The sequence below is a fragment of the Carcharodon carcharias genome, chromosome 16 (genome assembly GCF_017639515.1).
Source record: "Carcharodon carcharias isolate sCarCar2 chromosome 16, sCarCar2.pri, whole genome shotgun sequence".
NCBI classification, from domain to species: Eukaryota; Metazoa; Chordata; class Chondrichthyes; order Lamniformes; family Lamnidae; genus Carcharodon; species Carcharodon carcharias.
This window is the reverse complement of record NC_054482.1, coordinates 108,956,459-108,975,251: the sequence shown is the minus strand read 5'-3', so window position 1 is coordinate 108,975,251 and position 18,793 is coordinate 108,956,459. Positions and strand designations below refer to the sequence as shown.

The following is an 18,793-nucleotide window of genomic DNA, read 5'->3' as shown; positions in this document are numbered from 1 at the left end:
ACCCTCTCTGCAGCTGAGAAGGGTTACTCATAACTTAAAAAAGAAGTAATATTTGTAGTGAAGAAATCCCATCAGTATCTGCACAGACAACATTTAAACATAGTGCCGGACCATTAACCACTAATGGGCTTATTCAGTTAGGATAAAGCCATTCCGCCAATAGCCTCAGCAAGAATTCAATTTTGGGCTTTGATTTTATTGCCATATGAATATATCCTTTATGCACTGTCCTGGTGTGCATGTTGCAAATGCAGAAGCACTCAGTCATCTTTCATTACCAGGTAGCATTGTACGTGCTCCAGTGTCACAAGAAGTTGTGCTTGTACTGAATTTCTTGGACTCTTTGCCGGAAGCAAATAAGAAATTGAACAAAGAGGGATCCAATTTTGTCAAAACTCCGAGACCAGTAGTGCAAGAATGGTCGAATTCACCAGTGTCTGAAGAGATGAGACCATCAAACAGAGTTAAGTTGTCAAGATGGAATCTTGTTCTGGGGATCAAGAGTCATCGTCCCTTCGCAAGGAAGAGAACTGCTCTTGACAGAGTTTCACAGTGTGCATTCAGGCATACCGAAGGTGAAGATGTTTGCATGAAGCTGTGTCTGGTGACCATGCATAGACAGTGACATTGAAAGTATGGTCAAGCACTGTCTCCAGTGTCAGCAGCAACAGAAGATACCTGTTTCAGCTCCATGGGAGCGGCTTGGTTGACCCTGGGTTAAACTACATATAGACTATGTAGGTCCATTTTTGGGTACCATGTTTTTATTGATCATCGATGCACATTCTGAGTGGATGGATGTGTAACAGAATCACAGAATTGTTAGGGTGTAGAAGGAGGCCATTCAGCCCATCGTGTCTGCACCGGCTCTCTGAACATTTTAACTTAGTGCCAATCTCCCACCTTTTCCCCATAACCCTGCACATTGTTTTTATTTAAATAACCTCTTGATTGTCTCAATTGAACCTGCCTCCACCACACTTCCAAGCAGTGCATTCCAAACCCTAACTACTCACTGTGTGAAAAAGTTTTTTTCTCACCTCGCATTTGCTTCTTTTGCAAAACACTTTAAAACTGTGCCCTCTGGTTCTCGATCCATTTACGAGTGGGAATAGTTTCCCCCTATCTACTCTGTCCACACCCCTCATTATTTTGCAAAACTCTATCAACTCCTGTTAGCCTTCTCCTCTACAGTGAAAACAGTCCCAACTTCTCCAATCTTTCCTCATAACTGAAGTGTCTCATCCCTGAAACCATTCTCGTAAACCTCTTCTGCACTCTCTCCAATGTGTTCACATCCTTCCTACAGTGTGGCACCCAGAACTGTACACAATACTCCAGCTGAGGTCTAACCAGTGTCTTATATAAGTTCACCATAACCTCCTGCTCTTGTTCTCTATGTCCCTATTAATGAAGCCTAGAATACTGTAAGCTTTAGAAACAACTCTCTCTACCTGTCCTGCCACCTTTAATGACTTATGTACATATACACCCAAGCCTCTCTGCTGCTCCTGCACACTCTTTAGAATAGTATCCTTTATTTTATAATGTCTCACCATGTTCTTTGTGCCAAAGTGAATCATCTCACACTTCTTTGCATTGAACTTCATCTGCCACCTCTCTGCCCAATCCACCAATGTGTCAATGTCCTTTTTAAGTTCTACACTGTCCTCTTCACAGTTTACAATTCTCCCAAGTTTTGTGTAATCTGCAAACTTTGAAATTGTCCCCTGCGCACCAAGATCTAGATCATTTATATATATCAGGAAAAGCAAGGGTTCCTATACAGGGAGATGGTGGTGTAGTGATAATGTCACCGCACTAGTAATCTAGAGGCCTAGACTGAGACTCTGGGACGTGGATTTAAATCCCACCATGGCAGCTGGTGAAATTTGAATTCAGTAAATAAATCTGGAATATAAGCCAACTATGATTGATTGTTGTAAAAACCCATCTGGTTCACTAATGCCCAAAGACCATCCTTACCTGCAACTCCAGGCCCACAGCAACGTGGCTGACTCTTAACTGTCCCTGAAATGACTGAGCAAGGTAAGTACAAGGGTAATTATATGGCCTTACCAGTGACATCCACATCCCATGAAAGAATAAATGGGGGGGAGGGGATAAAAGCATCTGTCAACAAAACACCCTCCAAATTATCTGCTTATTTTCACGCTGCTGTGCGTGGGACCTTGATGTGTGGGAGCTTGATGTGTGCAAGTTGCCTGTCACCTGCTTTGCTTCCTAAATTGCTGGGGTACCCAGATTTTCAAAAGTCAAAACTGGGACAGAAGGAAGGTGGGACTCCATGTTAATTGACATATCGGGTGACCAATGGCTGGAGTTTTGGGGAGGTCATGTGATGATATCGCTTAGAATATGACCAACATATACCAGTAAAGGGTGGGACCAACAAATCCCAAATGTCGAGGGATGTACAGAATTGGATAAAGAGAAAAAGGGAGGCTTATGATAGGTACTGAGGGCTCAAAACAGCTGAAGCCCCAGAGGAGTATAGAATGTGTAGGGGGGCTCTTAAAAAGGAAATTAGGAGAGCAAAATGGGGGCATGAGAAAACGTTGGCAAGGAAAATCCAAAGTTATTTTGCAAGTACATTAAGGGCAGCAATGCGGAAGTGGGCACGTGCGGGTGCGCCGCCATTTTATGTGGGCAGGCCAATTAAGGCCCGTCCAGCGTGACATCTGCCCGGAAGTGCTGCGCGCTCCCTGTGCGGGCGGTGGGGGGAGGAGGGGGGTGGGATTCCCTGAGCCGGATGGTACTTTTTCGCGCATGAACACGAAAGAGGGCACAGAACTCCCTGAGGCAGAGCGCTGCCTCAAGGAAATCGGCTCAAATGTAAAAAAGTTATTAAAGACAGAAAAAACTATTCCTGACCTCTCCCGTCATGATGAGCTGGGGCAAGTCCATTACTTTTATTTTAAAATTTTCCGAACATTTTAAATCCCTCATGAAACCTCATCCCACCCGTGGATGAGGTTTCATGCTTTTTCGGAAGGCTCTTCGCCTGCCCGCCAACCTTAAGGGCAGGCCCATTAATTAGGTAAATTACTATCTTAAAGGCCTTAAGTGGCCACAGACAGTTTGGCTGCGTGCCCACTGAATTGAGAATCTAAGTGACGCAGTGTGACATTGGGACGCACGCCCGAAGTCACCCTGCGGCATTTTACCCACCGGCGAGCAGGCCCCGCCCCCACTCGCCGATCGGAAATTTCTGCCCTAATAGTTACAGGATAACTAGGGAAAGAGTAAGGCCCATTAAGGACCATAGTGGTAATTTGTGTGTGGAGCCAGAAGACATAGGTAGGGTTCTAAATGAATACTTTGTGTCGGTGTTCAAAAGTGAGAGGGACAACGTGGGTACGGAAATCAGACAGAAGGACTGTGATATAGTTAAAGAAATTAGCATAGAAAGGAAGGAGGTTCTAAGTGGTCTGGCAGGCTTAAAAGTAGATAAACCTCCAGGCCCAGATGAAATGTATCCCAGGCTGTTGAGTGAGGCAAGGGAGGAGATAGCAGGGGCACTGGCAATAATTTTCAATACCTCTCTGGCCACAGTAGAGGTGCCAGAGGACTGAAGGACAGCCAATGTGGTACCGTTATTCAAGAAGGGAGGGAGGGATAAACCAAAGAACTACAGAACAATCAGTCTAACCTCAGTGGTGGGGAAACTATTGGAAGCAAGTCTAAGGGACAGAATTAATCGACACTTGGAGAAGCAGGGATTAATCAAGGACAGTCAGCACGGTTTTGTTAAGGGGAGGTCATGTCTGACCAATTTGATTGAATTTTTCGAAGAGGTGACCAGGTGTGTAGATAAGGGCAATGCATTTGACGCATGTCTATTTGGACTTCAGCAAGGATTTTGATAAGGTCCCACATGGGAGATTGATAATGAAGATAAGAGCCCATGAGATCCATGGCAATTTGGCAAATTGGATCCAGAATTTACCGAGTGGCAGGAAGCAGAGGATGATGGTCAAGGTGTGTTTTTGTGACTGGATGTCTGTGGCCAGTGGGGTTCCACAGGGATTGGTGTTGGATCCCTTGCTGTTTGTGGTATATATAAATTATTTAGACTTGAATGTAGGAGGGTTGATCCGTAAATTCGCAGATGACACAAAAATTGGTGGGTGGTAAGTAGTGAGGAAAATAGCCAGAGATTACAGGAGGATATAGATGGTCTGGTCAGATGGGCTGATCAGTGGCAAATGGAATTTAATCTGGATAAGTGTGAGGTGATGCACTTGGGCAAGACAAACAAGGCACGGGAATACACGATGAATGGTAGGACCCTGGGAAGTACCGAGGGTCAGAAGGACCTTGGTGTGCATGTCCACTGGTCCCTTAAGGTAGCGGGACAGGTAGATATGGTGGTTAGGATGGCATATGGGATACTTACCTTTATTAGCCGAGACATAGAATATAAGAGCAAGGAGGTTATGCTGGAACTGTATAAAATGTTGATTAGGCCACAGCTAGAGTATAGCATACAGTTCTGGAAGCTGCATTAAAGGAAGGATGTGATTGCATGAGAGAGAGTCCAGAGGAGATTTACCAGGATGTTGCCTGGGCTGGAGAGTTTTAGTCATGATGAGAGATTGGATAGACTGGGGTTATTTTTCCTGGAGCAGAGGAGGTTGATGGGGTACATGATTGAGGTGTATAAAATTATGAGGGGTATAGATAGGGTAGACAGGAAGGAATTTTCCCCCTTGTTGGAGGGATCAATAACCAGGGGACATAGATTTAAGGTAAGGGGCGGGAGATTTAGAGGGGATGTGAGGAAGAATTTTTTCAACCAGAGGGTGGTGGGAATCTGGAACTCACTGCCTGAAAGGGTGGTAGAGGCAGAAACCCTCATAACATTGAAGAAGTATTTGGATGTGCACTTGCGATGCAATGGCATACAAGGCTAGGGGCCTAGTGCTGGAAAACGGGATTAGAATAGTTAGATACTTGTTTGACCTGTGCAGATTCGATGGGCCGAAGGGCCTTTTTCTGTGCTGTAGACCTCTATGACTCTATGGGCAGAATTTTCTGCCTACCGGGCAGTCGGGCCCAACCCAATCTCCGGCGGGCGGGGAGCCGATCCCCGCCAGAGAAGCGGGCCACGCCGCCATTTTATGTGGGTGGGCCAATTAAGGCCCGCCCAGCGTGACGTCCGGCGGGAAGTGCTATGCGATCCCTGTGCGGGCGGGGGGATTCCCCAAATGTGATAGTGTGCTTTTTTGCGCATGCACACGATCGAGCGCACATCTCCCTGCGGCTAAGTGCAGCCTCAGGGAGATCACTTACACTTTTAAAAGTATGAAAAATAGAAAAAGAAAATTCCCTAACATGTCCCCCTCATGCGACAATGTCACATGAGATGGGACATGTTCATAATTTACATAGTAAGGTTATTAAACATTTTAAAACCCTACATGAAACCTCATCCCACCCGCGGATGAGGTTTCATGTTTTTTTCTAGTTCCCATCGGGGCCCCTGGCCTGCCCGCCAACATTTCGGCTGATTTCGCTGCACCTCAGCTTTTCTGAAAGCTTAAATGGGCCCGGATGACGTCGGGGGTTCCGCCCAACTTCATCCCACATCGTTTTACGCCTCAGCAAGCAGGCCCCGCCCCCTGCTCGCCAACGGCAAAACTCCGCCCTATGACTCTAATACCGACCCCTACAAACCTTCTTCCAGCCCGAAAAATACCCATTAACCATTACTCCCTGATTCCTATCCCTCAGTCAATTTTGTATCCACGTTGTTGCTGCCTCTTTTATTCCATGACCTATAGCTTTCCTCATAAGTCTGTATTGAATGCCTTTTGGAAGTCCATATCACACCACATCAACAGCCTTGCCCTCATCAATCATCTCTGTTACTTCTTCAAAATCTCCACCAAGTTAGTTAGACATGATTTTCCTTTAACAAATCTATGCTGACTCTTCCGAATCCATCCACATTTTTCCATGTGGCTATTAATTCTATCCCGAATAATTGTTTCTAGAAGTTTCCCCTCCACCGAAGTTAAACTGAGTGGTCTGTAATTGCAGGGCAGGTCTTTACAGCCTTTTTGAACAAAGGCATAATATTTCCAATTCTCCAGTCCTCCGGCACCTCCCCCAAATCCAGGGAACCTTGGAAGATTTTTGCCAGTGCCTCTGCAATTTCCACTCTCACTTCCTTCAATATTATTGGATGCATCCCATCCAATCCCAATGCCTTATCAACTTTAAGTACCAATAGCTTATCCAATATCTTCTCCTTATCAAGTTTAAACCCTTCTTGTGACTGAGTTTTCTCCTCTGTCACCATGGCCTGGGCAGCATCTACCTCGTAGGTAAAGGCAGATGCAAAGTCTTCATTCAACACCTCAGCTATGCCTCTTGCCTCTCTGTGTAAATCCCCTTTTTGGTCCCTAATCGGCTCTACTCCTCTTTTACCACATTTTTAATATCCATGTGCTTACAGAATAATTTTTTATTTCCTTTTATGTTAGCTGCCAGTCTTTTTTCATAATCTCTCTTTGCTTCTCGTATTTGCTTTTTCACATCCCTTCTGTATTCAGCTTGGTTCTCAGTTGTATTTGCTACCTGATGTCTGTCATAATAACACTTTTTCTTCTTTAACTTAATTTCTATCTCCTTTGTCATCCAGGGAGCTCTGGATGTGTTTGTCCTACCCTTCCCTTTTGAGGGAACGTACCTTGACTGTGCCCAAACCATCTCCTCTTTGAAGGAACCACCAACCTTTGGTTCCAGTCTCTCTGGCCCAGCTCAGTTCTTGTCCCATTGAAGTCCGTTCCCTGCCAGTTGATTATTCTTACTCTGGATTGACCAGCGCCATTTTCCACCATCATCCTAAAACTTATGATACAATGATCACTGTCCCCAAATGTTCCTCCACTGTCACTTGATCTACTTGGCCCACCTCATTCCCAAGAACTAGATCTAGCAGTGCCTTCTTTCTTGTTGGACTGGACACATACTGCTGTAGGAAATTCTCCTGAACACAGCCTAGGAATGCTTGTCTCTCACTGCCCCTTACACTACTAATATCTGAGTCTAAATATGAGTAATTAAAGTCCCCCATTATAACTACTCTATGATGTTTACACCTCTCTGTAATTTCCTTGCAGTTTTGTTCCTCTATATCATTCCCACTAGCTGGTGGTCTATATATTACACTGAACAATGTAATTGCACCCTTCTTATTCCTTAGCTCTAGCCAAATCGATTTTGTCCTTGAATCCTCTGACATATCCTCTTTCTCCAGCACGTCAACACTCTCCTTAACCAAAACTGCCATCCTTCCTCCTTTTTCCTACCTTTTTCTGAACACCTTGTAACCAGGAATATTTAACATCCAGATCTGCCAGGTCTCCATTATCGCCACAATGTCATAACCCCACAAGACAATCTGTGCCTGTAACTCCTCAATTTTATTACCTGCACTCAATGCGTTAACATACATGCAGCGAAATCCTGAATTAGACTTGCTCCCTTACTCTGACTGCATGTATGAACTACTGTTCACTATTTTAGCGCTATCTGCCTCTCCCAGCATTCCGAGCACCCTGGTATCACTTTCTAATATTCTTTCCTGGTTCCCACACCCCCTGCTGGGCTAGTTTAAACCCTCCCCAACAGTTAGATCACCGACATCGTGGCAACTATGGAAAAGCTGCACCGATGTTTTAGTGTACCTCGCCTACTAGGTGTTATTGTTTTGGATAACGGTACTGCCTTCACTAGTATGGAATTTCAGAAGTTCATGAATTGAAATGGAATTGAGCATATTAAAACAGCACCGTGTCATCCCACATCCAATGGGTTAGCTGAAAGAGCAGTGTATACTTTCAAATCAGGCATGAAGAGGTGTTGTGGGATTTCTCAATTACACTTCTTGAGGTCTATTAATTTGCTGAGAGCTTCCTGTCAAATTAGTATGGCCTAGAGAAAACAAGAGAAAGCCACGAGACCCCCAGTTGGAGGCGAAGACAAAGTTAATTTTATTATCGTTGCAACGAAAGATGTGGACTACGCCAGAGTCACATCTAATGAATACAAGCATGTATTCAGTTTTTATAGTAAGAGAGTTTCATTCATTGCTGTGGCTAACAATACAGTACAGATAGTAAACGATACACGGAGATTGCTTACCATTTCATATTAACGATTGTACACAGTCAAGTTCATGTTACAATGCAGCTGGAGGTAAACTCTGATAAGTATTGATAGACTGTTAACGATCGGAGGTGAACTCCGATGAACGATAGTCTACTGTTGTCTACTTACAGACATCCATCTCTCTTTAACTGCCCTCCCGTAACAAGATTACACAATGTTCACAATGCCCAGATGATGCCGATTATTTTAAACACACAAAATACATATACAACCCACGGCAACCTCTGTCCCCATCTTACACAGATTTACATTATTAACTAGCTCAGCCTAATACCTTTGTTCCCAACTGACCCAGGTTGGCTCACGAGCAGCAGGGGTCCCAGCACCAGCACCAAGGAGTTGTCCCTACGTACCTTTTCGTCTAGATAAGTCGGGGTGGGGTGTGTGGACCACCACACAGCCAAGGAACCATGGAAAAACTCAGCAGGTCTGACAGCATCTGCGGAGAGGAACACAGTTAACGTTTCGAGTTTGTATGACTCCAGCATTTGGACTTGAAACGTCAACTGTGTTCCTCTCCGCAGATGCTGTCAGACCTGCTGAGTTTTTCCAGGTATTTTTTATTTTTCTTTTTATTTTGGATTTCCAGCATCCGCAGTTTTTTGCTTTTAGCCAAGGAGCCATGTTTCCTAGCTGAAAATTCCCCACAACAAGAGGTTGTTCGAAGGTGCTTTAGAAACTCAACTTTCACGTTTTCTTCTCAATTATCCGACGACTCCTCATGCAACTACAGGTTCAACGCCCTCTGAATTAATGATGAAACACCACTTTCGTACAAGGTTAAATCTGGTGTTTCCAAACTTAGAGGGGAAGGTAAAAAAAACCAGAGTAGTCAGGAAGTGAATCATAATATTATTAGCAAAGCTCGAAGATTTACTGTGGGAGATACTGTTTTCCTGCGGAATTTTAGAAACGGCCCTAGATGGGTTCCTGGTATAATTGTCTCCGAAACTGGACCTTTGTCATTCCAAATGGAAGTGGCAGACCAAATTGTTTGAAAACATATGGGTCATCTAAGGAGTAGAGAGACACTCCAGCAAACAGCTGCTCCGCCTGTAGTTGATGTCGAACCTTTAATCCCTGAGGTGAGAGGTTGATCTAGAATAGACATACCTGATGTCTCTGTTGAATTGCCTAATACTGAGCAGCCATTGTCTAAGGATGTCCCTGATGCTTCAGTTCCTGATCGTGTCGATCCAGTGGGAGAATCTCAAGTGGTGGGGCTACACCGGTCTAAGTTAGAAAACCACCACAAAGACTTAACCATCAATCACATGACCTGTGTATATATGTATATGTTGTGGGTTAAAATGTTTTTTGTAAATAGGAAATGTAAAATAACTAAAGGAGGAGGAAATATAGGCCGGGATTTTCCGGCCCCATCGCAGCCAGAAGTCCATTGTCTTGTGGTGGAACCGGAAGATCACAGCAACAGGCAGGTGTGGAAAATCCTGCCGATAGTGATTATAGGTATAACCTTTCCTACTGCCTTTAGGGGTCACGTGGTTATAATGGCGAATGACTCCTAAGTGCGGGCAATCTTAGGGGCAAAGCTTTCTAGCCGTGGACCCTGGTTCAAGCATATAGCTTCCAAAAGAGCTCTATAATAAAGTTATCCGTTTCGAGTAAGAAACCTGTCCAGTACCTCAAGTTTATTACAATACCCTAGCTAAAGCTCAGTGCCCAGAGTTGCTTGACTGAAGCCAAAGCAGTGATTTGTAGAGGTTTCATGTAACTTTGCTGCTTTCCTGCCTCTATCAAGACAATGAATCTTGCATGCTTTTATTAACATCGATCATTTTTGCACTTCCGTACCTGCAGCTTGTAAAAATACATTAGATCAAGGAAAAGCCCTCCCACTCTTCCGGCTCCAATTGAAGTAAGTTTTTAAACAGAACCTACCTGTTGGTTAGGCCACAGCAAACAGAGCAGGCTCAGTGTCCAGTTTCTTGACAGGGTCCTTTAACACGTGTGTGGTCTAACATTAACATATGCAAATGGTTTAAATGCCGCTTTAAGGCTGCCTCCTTGGTCACTAGGGTTGCCAACTGTGATTAAATGTGTTCCTGGAGGTTTCGTCATGTGACTTGCCCAAACGCTCCAGCCATTAGTCGGCCAACACTTCCATCCTTATGACACACTGCCTTCCTATGCTAATTGAAAATCAAAAAGACTCATTGCCCAATTGGATGATGCTAGACTGTCAGCCAAAGAACCTTTTTTTTCTCTTCTCAATACCTTTATATCTAGTAACTGGAAATGTTCAAAGAAAAAGACAAAAATAAAACAATCTTTTTTAATGTCCCGATGACTTTTCTCCAGGATTATGCACAGCAGTGTCCAGTTCCTGGACACTCCAAGCCAATGCTGGACGGTTGGCAAGCCCATGAGGCATCTGAATGTTGCCCAAGGCCAATATAACAACGGACATATTACAGGCCTCCTTGGGGCACGAGACATAGCCTGCCAAAATTAATCCTTTTTTCACCCTCCCCGCTGCCCCTTTAACTTTTAAGCTGGTAAGTAAACATACTAAGGACCAAGTTCTTGCCTGCTGAATCTTTAATGCTTGATGCTAAACTCTCTCTTGGCAGCAATTTGTTATCCGACTACTATAACAGAGGCCTTGATGGCTGCAATTTGTATAATTCAACTGCTGCCTAAAAGTGTGGATCCATGAGCAATGCTCTCAGTATTACATACAGTAGATTCTTCACATACCATGGTGCCTAATTTATAATTATCAAACATAATAACTCCTAAAAATGTAGGTTGATGGTCTCCAAAAGGCAATAACGTTTCTTTGAAATAATAATCTTTTGCTGTTCCATCCTCAAGATTATCTCACCTCAAATTCAAGAGTACAGCGGGACTTGGCCAAAAGCTCAATTTATCCCAGCTCGGAAGCTAACTCGGAAGCTAAGCGCACAACTGAGCAAGCCGATAGAGTTTGAATACAGCCATGGTCGAGTCGGAAATATATACACCCATCCAGACCTACCCGAAAATATCCTCAACATCCACAGAGGCATTCTGAACATGCTGCAGATCAGTATTAAAAAGTCACAGAACATTTATGAGTTGCAAGAGGTATGTTGATTTTTTGAAAATGGCCTTCATTCTTGAGATGTGGATATCACTTGCAGAGCTTGTATTTACTGCCCATCCTTGGTCACCCTTGAAAAAGTTGGTGATGAGCTGCCTTCTTGAACCACTGCAGTCCATGTGGTGAGTTTGCTTTCACAATGTCATTTGGTAGAGACTTGTTTGGGATTTTGACCCAGTAACGATGAAGGAACGGCTATAAGTGTCCAAACGGGGATTAGGGTGGGACCTGGAGAGCTGGCTGAAGGTGACAGTGTTGGCAGGTATCTTCTGCCATTGAATTTCTGGATCAAGGAGTTTGCAGGGTTAGAAGGTGCTGTCAATGAAGCCTTGACAAGTTGCTGTTATTCATCCAGTGGTTAGTGCACACTGTAGCCACAGTGCGCCAGTGGTGGAGGGAGTGAATGTATGAGGTAGTGTTGGGCTGCAAAATAAGCAGAGTGCTTTGTCCGAGATGGTGCCAAGCTGCTTGAGCATGGCTGCACTTGCCATCAGCTAGGCAAGTGGAGAAAATTCCGTCACACTCCTGACTTGTGCCTTATAAGCAGAGGCTTTGGGGAGTCAAGGGGTGAGTTAGTTGCTAGCCTCAGAGCTTCCCTAGTCACCACTGAGAAGATAGTGGTGACCTGCCTTCTTGCCCTCCTGCAGGCACTCCCATACTGTCATTAGACTAAGGAGTTCCAGGATTTTGACCCAGCGACAGTGGAGGAATGGCGATATGGTTCCAAGTTGGGATTGGTGTGGGTCTTGAAGCGGAAGTTGGAGGTGATGGTGTTCGCTGCTGATTTTGTCCTTCCACTTGGTGGAGTTTGCTGATTATGGAATCCGTAACGTAATAGAGTGTTAGCGATATTTTTTTCCATGTTGTATTGTACATACACTGATAAAGTCTACTTTTATGTCTAGAATGGTGTGGAAGGCATCTGCCAGGCAAACTATGTAATTCAGGAAAACAAGAAAAGCGGATTTATCACTGTCACAAAATCCAAGGATCTGAACAAGTGCCAGGAGAAAATCTCGGAGACCAAGGGTGCTGCTTATAGTCAGCCATGTGAAACCTGCCAGCTGGTAAATGCACAAATTATATTTCTTGTGGTAAAAAACGGAATAAGCTGAGAAATTGGATAAATACAGAAGACATTTAAATGAGCTCTCTCACCTGTTATAGCTTGATGGTTAGCACCCTCGCCTCCTGAGTTAGGTGGCTGTGGGTTCAAGTCTCAATCCAAAGGTTCAAGCACATAATCCAGGCTGACAATTTAGTGTAGTGCTGAGAGAGTGCTACACTATCAGAGGTGCCACCTTTCAGTTGAGACGTTAAATTGAGGCTCAGTCTGCCCTCTCAGGCAGACATAAGAGATCCCATGGCATTGTTTCGAAGAAGACCAGGGGAGTTAGCCTTGGTGTCCTGGCCAATACTGATCCCTCAATCGCCATCACAAAAACGGATTATCTGGACATTGTCTCATTGCTGTTTGTGGGATCTTTTGCACAAATTGGAAGTTGCATTTCCCACAGGGTCAGGTGTTTTGAGGCCTCCTGAAATGGTGAAAGGCGCTATATAAATGTCAGTTCTTCCTTTCCCATTTCAGCCACAATGGTCTCCCAATAAAATAGTGAGCTTAGGAAGATCAAACAAGCATGCTAAGCATTTGCATATTAAAATCATTTAAAAAGTTATCTCTGTGCTGAAATGAATGTGTAAGGATTGAAAAGAGTGAAAAGGCTTCATTAACATCTATTTCAAACTCTTGGGCATATTCTGTAATAACTGTGGGTGTAGCCTCTGCTGATGTCTATAAGGGGTCACATGATGTTCTGGGAGGCTCCGGCCAATGACCCATAAGTGTGGGCAATCCAGGGGGTGGAGCTTCCTGACGAGAGTCCTGATCGAGCATGTAGAACGTGAAAGGTTTTCTGTAATAAAGTTTATCTGTTGAAACCTGTCCGCTCTGTCAAGTCATTACATTTGGCGACGAGGGTAAAGTAGTTCCGACGCTGCACCTCGCCTGATAAAGGTGAGTACATCGAATCTTAAGAAAAAGAAAAGACTGCTCACCAGTCATGCCGCTCTTTAGCAGAATCGATCCTTATGATGCGACTGTGGAAGACTGGAGCCAGTGTGGAGAGCACCTTGGTTTTCATTTTGTAGCGAACGGAATGACCACAGAGGAAAAGTGGAAAGCAATCCTTTTGAGTGCATGTGGAATTAAGACATACAATTTCATTCACAACTGATGGCCTCAGTCGCACCCAATGCTAAGTCCTATAACGAATTGGTGAACCTCATGAAAATGCTATCCCAGCCGAAGCCAACCACAATAATGCAGCAGTTTAAGTTTAATTCCAGAGTTCGGGACCCGGGAAAGTCCATCGCAACCTATGTAGCGAAGCTGAAGCAGTTGATAGAACGCTGTGACTTTGGGGACACACTAAATGATATGCTGCGGGACCGATTAGTTTGTGAAGTTCAGGACGACGCCGTGCAGCGCTGTTTACTCGCTGAGGTCGACATCGACTTTAAGCCTGTCCTAGAAACCTCTCTCACCATGGAGAGTGCTGCGAGAGACTCAGGCTTTACAACACATACAACATGGCACCGTCCTTCATGTGGGGCAGGAACCTACCACCAGGCGTGGCGCGAAAACCAGACCCACAGCATCGAAGCCAGTGGCAATGTTCACTGTTAGAAACATGAAAAAGCCAAGTAGAAACACTTCAGCAGCGACTCCAAGATTAATTTGTTATGGATGTGGGGGTGACAATAGACTGGACACCTGCAGATTTAAGGAGGCAGAATGCCATTACTGCCATAAGAAAGGTCACGTAGTAAGGCAATGCAGGGCGAAGTCAAAACAGCCCATAGAGCAGCAAACCAACATGACTGAATTAAAGAATACAGCAGAACCTGAAGCTGCCGACACCGACATTTATTCCCTGTATAACATCACCACTGTAAAAATCAAACCCATCACTGTCACAGGCCAAGTGAATGAAAAGCCACTAATAATGGAAGTGGATACAGGTGCCTCAACTACTGTGGTGGGAGAGCACACTTTTAAAAACCTTAATTAAGATAGAAAGCCAATAAACCTGGAGCGGACAACCGCTAAATTAAAGACATACACTGGAGAATCTTTTCAGGTAAAGGACACAGTACTAGTGTCTTATAAGCAACAGACAGCCCAGCTGCCTGTGATAATAGTAACAGGAGAAGGACCCAGTCTTCTGGGCCGAGACTGGTTACAGAAGATCAATCTTGGCTGGTCTGAAACATTTCACCTGAAAACAGGAGTTCCTGAACTGTTAAGGAAATACAATGTGGTAATTTGAGGTGAACTAGGAAGATAAAAAGCATCTTCAGGTGACACCATGTTTCTTTAAAGGCCAGGCCTGTGTCTTATGCATTGAAGGAGAAGGTGGACGCAGACTGTGCCGGTTAGAAAAGCTGGGCATCATCCAACCTGTCCAGTTCTCGGAATGGGAAACACCCATAGTTCCAGTGGTTAAGCCTGACCAAATCATACGCATCTGTGGGGACTGTAAATTGACCATAAATAAGGCAGCAAAACCCATAAGTACCCCCTTTCCAAGGATAGATGACTTATATGCAAAGCTGGTTGGAGGCAAGCCCTATACAAAATAGGATGATGTATTGATATTGTCAGTGGACCAGTAATCCAGAGACCCAGGGTAATGCTTTGGGGACCCGGGTTTGAATCCCACCATTGTTGATTGTAAATGCCCATTCTAAATGGATAGATGTGCATGAAGTCAGATCACCAACATTGAGCACAACTATCGAGAAGCTGCATCATTGTTTTAGTATACATGGCCTACCAGAAATCATTGTTTCTGATAATGGTACAGCCTTTACCAGTACAGAGTTTCAGAGATTCATGAATCTGAATGGAATCAGACATATTAAAACAGCCCCATACCATCTCTCATCGAATGGTTTAGCTGAGAGAGCTGAAAAAGCTTTCAAATCTGGAATGAAAAGGTTTTCAGAATGTTCTCTAGGATCTCGACTTTCCCGTTTTCTTCTCAGTTATTGTATAGCACCTCATTCAGCTACGCGTTCAACACCGCCTGAATTGTTGATGAAACGCAGCCTACGTACAAGGTTAAGTCTGGTGTTTCCAAACTTAGAGGGGAAATGGAGCAGAATCAGAGTTATCAAAAATTGAATCACGATATACACAGCAAAACTCACATATTCCGTGTAGGTGACACGGTATTCATGCAAAATCTCAGAAGCGGACCTTGTTGGGTTCCTGGAACCATTGTCTCAGAGGCTGGCCCCTTATCTTTCCAAGTACAAATGGAAGATAGTATTGTTCATAAGCATATCGATCATTTTTGTGTTAGAGAGATATGACAACAACCTGCTATTCCGCGTGTGATTAACATCAAACCATCAATTCCTGAGGTGACAGATCGACCTGGAATAGACATGCTCAATGTCTCTGTAGAGTTGCCAAACCCAGAACTGCTACTTTGTAATGATGTGTCTCATGCTACAGTTCCAGATCCTGTTGAGGAACCTCAAGTGGTAGAGCTACACCACCCTAGCCATCTAAGGAGAGCACCTCAGAGGCTAGACCTTTAATCATCGGTAACTGTATACATGTGTATGTTAAATTCTGTTTTTGTTTTGGATTTCCAGCATCCGCAGTTTTTTGTTTTTATCATTCAGTTTGTTGCCTTTTGTGAGACCTTGCTATACAAGAATTGGTACCTGCTGTTTCTCTACATTATACCTTCGGGTAAGGAATTCTTTGATGTTAAAGGCACAATGGGAGGTCCTAAAATGTTGAGAAGTGCAATAAAAATGCAACGTTTTCCTTGAAGCAGAATCTGAAAACCCGTTTTTCCCAAATTCTTCATGGTCCTTAGCCTTGTTTTTCTTCCACAATCACCAGCCTTTAAACCCAAGTTTAGCATCATCTAATCATACATCTTGATTCAATGTGCCTTCTCTCTCAAACAATAATGGCCTCGTGTGTTATAAGCATTGATCCCTCTTCCCTTCGGTCTACCAGTAGCAAATAACCTGCGAAGTATTCCACACCACCGCATAATATTTTTCCTCCATAGCTAAACATTTTTAATAAACTGTACCTTTCCCTTGTGTTGTCACTTTATTTTTCCCATCATCCTTTAGAATAAAGTGGAATTAATTCTTTCTTATATAGTCCTGCATGTAGGTCCTCTTGATTTTGTTCAATAGTGTAAAATGGGTGATAGGGAAGCAACAGCTCATGTTTCTCTCCTAATTTGTTTTTATACTTACGTTGAAGTCGATGTAAATACATTTTACAGAATCACACAAAGTCAGAAATTAGTCACTGCTACTATAGTAGTTTGCTTTTTCAAAGGTTCCCCTATGCTCTTCAGGTTAACCTCGTGTCGCTGTGGTGGTTGACAACACTGTGGAGGCAAATGGTTGCCACACGTAAGGGTTTCCAATATGAATTCTTCTTCTTCCCAGACAGCCTTATGCATATTGAAAGAAACTTAAGAACAGGCAACAATAATCAGACAGTTTCTGTTCTCTTCTGACGTAGAAAGGCAAGAGCCTGCGGAGTGTAGCCACCTACTCGTACGCTATAAAAAATACCAAAGACGTGGCAGTGATTGTCGAAGTCGTAAGTAAAGAGACACATCAGTTCACACCGTTTAATGAACGTGATGGTGCTGCCAGCACAGAGTCCAGGTAATTCTTCTTCTTGAATGTGCGAGTATTTACATAAAGTTCCAAATCTTGTATGTGTCTAATCGACCTTCCCTGCAGGTTATTTATCCACTGGCTGTGTTCTCCCCCACTTTGTTTCCTGAAGACATTCTTTCCAGGCTGCATTAGGTATCCCAACAAAGCAGCTATTCTTCATTCTTGGGTCTCGACAATGAATTTTGCAAGACTCTTTGTGCTCACAACTAAAACTGTCCCGACCTCCACCCAGTCTCAACAGGGTGCGTAAACCTTGCGGGTCATTCTGTTGGAAGGCTGTTAGGAAAGAAGACTCAGATGCAAAAACCCCAGCCCCTCCCATCCTGGATAGAGTGGACGTGGGGAAGATGTTTCCACTAGTAGGAGAGACTAGGACCCGAGAGCACAGCCTCAGAGTAAAGGGAAGACCTTTTAGAACAGAGATGAGAAGAAACTTCTTTAGCCAGAGAGTGGTGAATCTATGGAATTCTTTGCCACAGAAGGCTGTGGAGGCCGGGTGATTGAGTGTATTTAAGACCGAGATAGATAGGTTCTTGATTGGTAAGAGGATCAAAGGTTACGGGGGGAAGGCAGGAGAATGGGGTTGAGAAACTTATCAGCCATGATTGAATGGCGGAGCAGACTCGATGGGCTGAATGGCTTAATTTCTGCTCCTATGTCTTATGGTCTTATGGTCTAACTCTCCCTAACCTGCATGCACCAAGCTCAGTTTTAGCAGCTTCTGCGATCAGCTCAGAGTTATGCTAAGCCTTTACAAATCACTAGTTGGCCTTGGTTGGAGTATTGTGTCCAATTCTGGGCACCGCACTTTAGGAAGGAAGGCGAAGCCATGTAAAGAATGCAGAGAAGATTGATTGGAATGTTTCGTGTTTTAGAATGCTTTAATAGTGCTTTGACAGCAGGCTTTTTCCCTGCCATTAACACCACAATGCATTCCGCACTGCTCTTTCCTGGCTTGGGTTATACGGATAATCCAGTAAGTTTGCCTGGTTTAGCGATGAGGTCCCATCCAACGTGGTGAATGATGGGAATTTGCCTTGCTCAGCGGCCAGCTGCCCAAATAGTAATTCAATGCTTCTCTAAATGTTTAACATTCTGTATGATAACCTACCTTTGGTTTTGGAAATAGGCAGCATCTTGTCTTCTTGGAATACAAAAATCAGTCACCACCCGTGCCAACTGAGCACCTGGAAAAGCGAGGAACCCTGAGATATCAGTTTTCCAATGAACTGCTGCAGATACCATTGCTGTTGGTCAAACCCTCGTATAATGATACTAATAAGGTACATCTGACCGTGACTCTTGTATAAATATAGGGCATTGGTACTTTTATCACCAGTGAGACGACCTCAGAATCCGAACATATTTTCACTCCATGCATGTTCTATTTGAGTTATTTTAATGAAACTCTATTTCATCTGAAACTCTGCTGTCTGTATCCTAACTCGCACCAAGTTCCATTCACTGCTGTGATCACAGAACTGCAATGGGTCCTAGTCCAACAACGTCTTGAGTCTAAAATTCTTATCTTTGTATTTAAATCCCTTATTGGACTTGCCCCCTCCCTATCTCTGTAATCTTCTCCAGCCCCACAATGTTTAAGGTCTCTGTACTCTTCCAATTCCGGTCTCTTGTGCATCTTCACTTTTCCCGCCCCAGCAAGGAGTATGTGGGCAGTGAAGATCATTGAAAACAGGCATGTTAATGCAGCTTTTAGCCTTGCACTCATTAGGACAAATGGCAGAATGCCAA

General features: G+C 44.0%; 1 protein-coding gene across 1 annotated transcript in view; it reads left to right on the top strand.

Moving 5' to 3' along the window:
• The window catches only part of LOC121288980 (vitellogenin-like), a 102,809-nt gene that overhangs the window by 8,382 nt on the left and 75,634 nt on the right, over positions 1-18,793 (top strand). The window contains exons 4-7 of the mRNA XM_041207842.1: positions 11,041-11,292; positions 12,214-12,375; positions 16,878-17,026; positions 18,171-18,324. Of these exons, the coding sequence (XP_041063776.1) occupies positions 11,041-11,292; positions 12,214-12,375; positions 16,878-17,026; positions 18,171-18,324 (717 nt within the window). The remainder of the gene's footprint in view (positions 1-11,040; positions 11,293-12,213; positions 12,376-16,877; positions 17,027-18,170; positions 18,325-18,793) is intronic.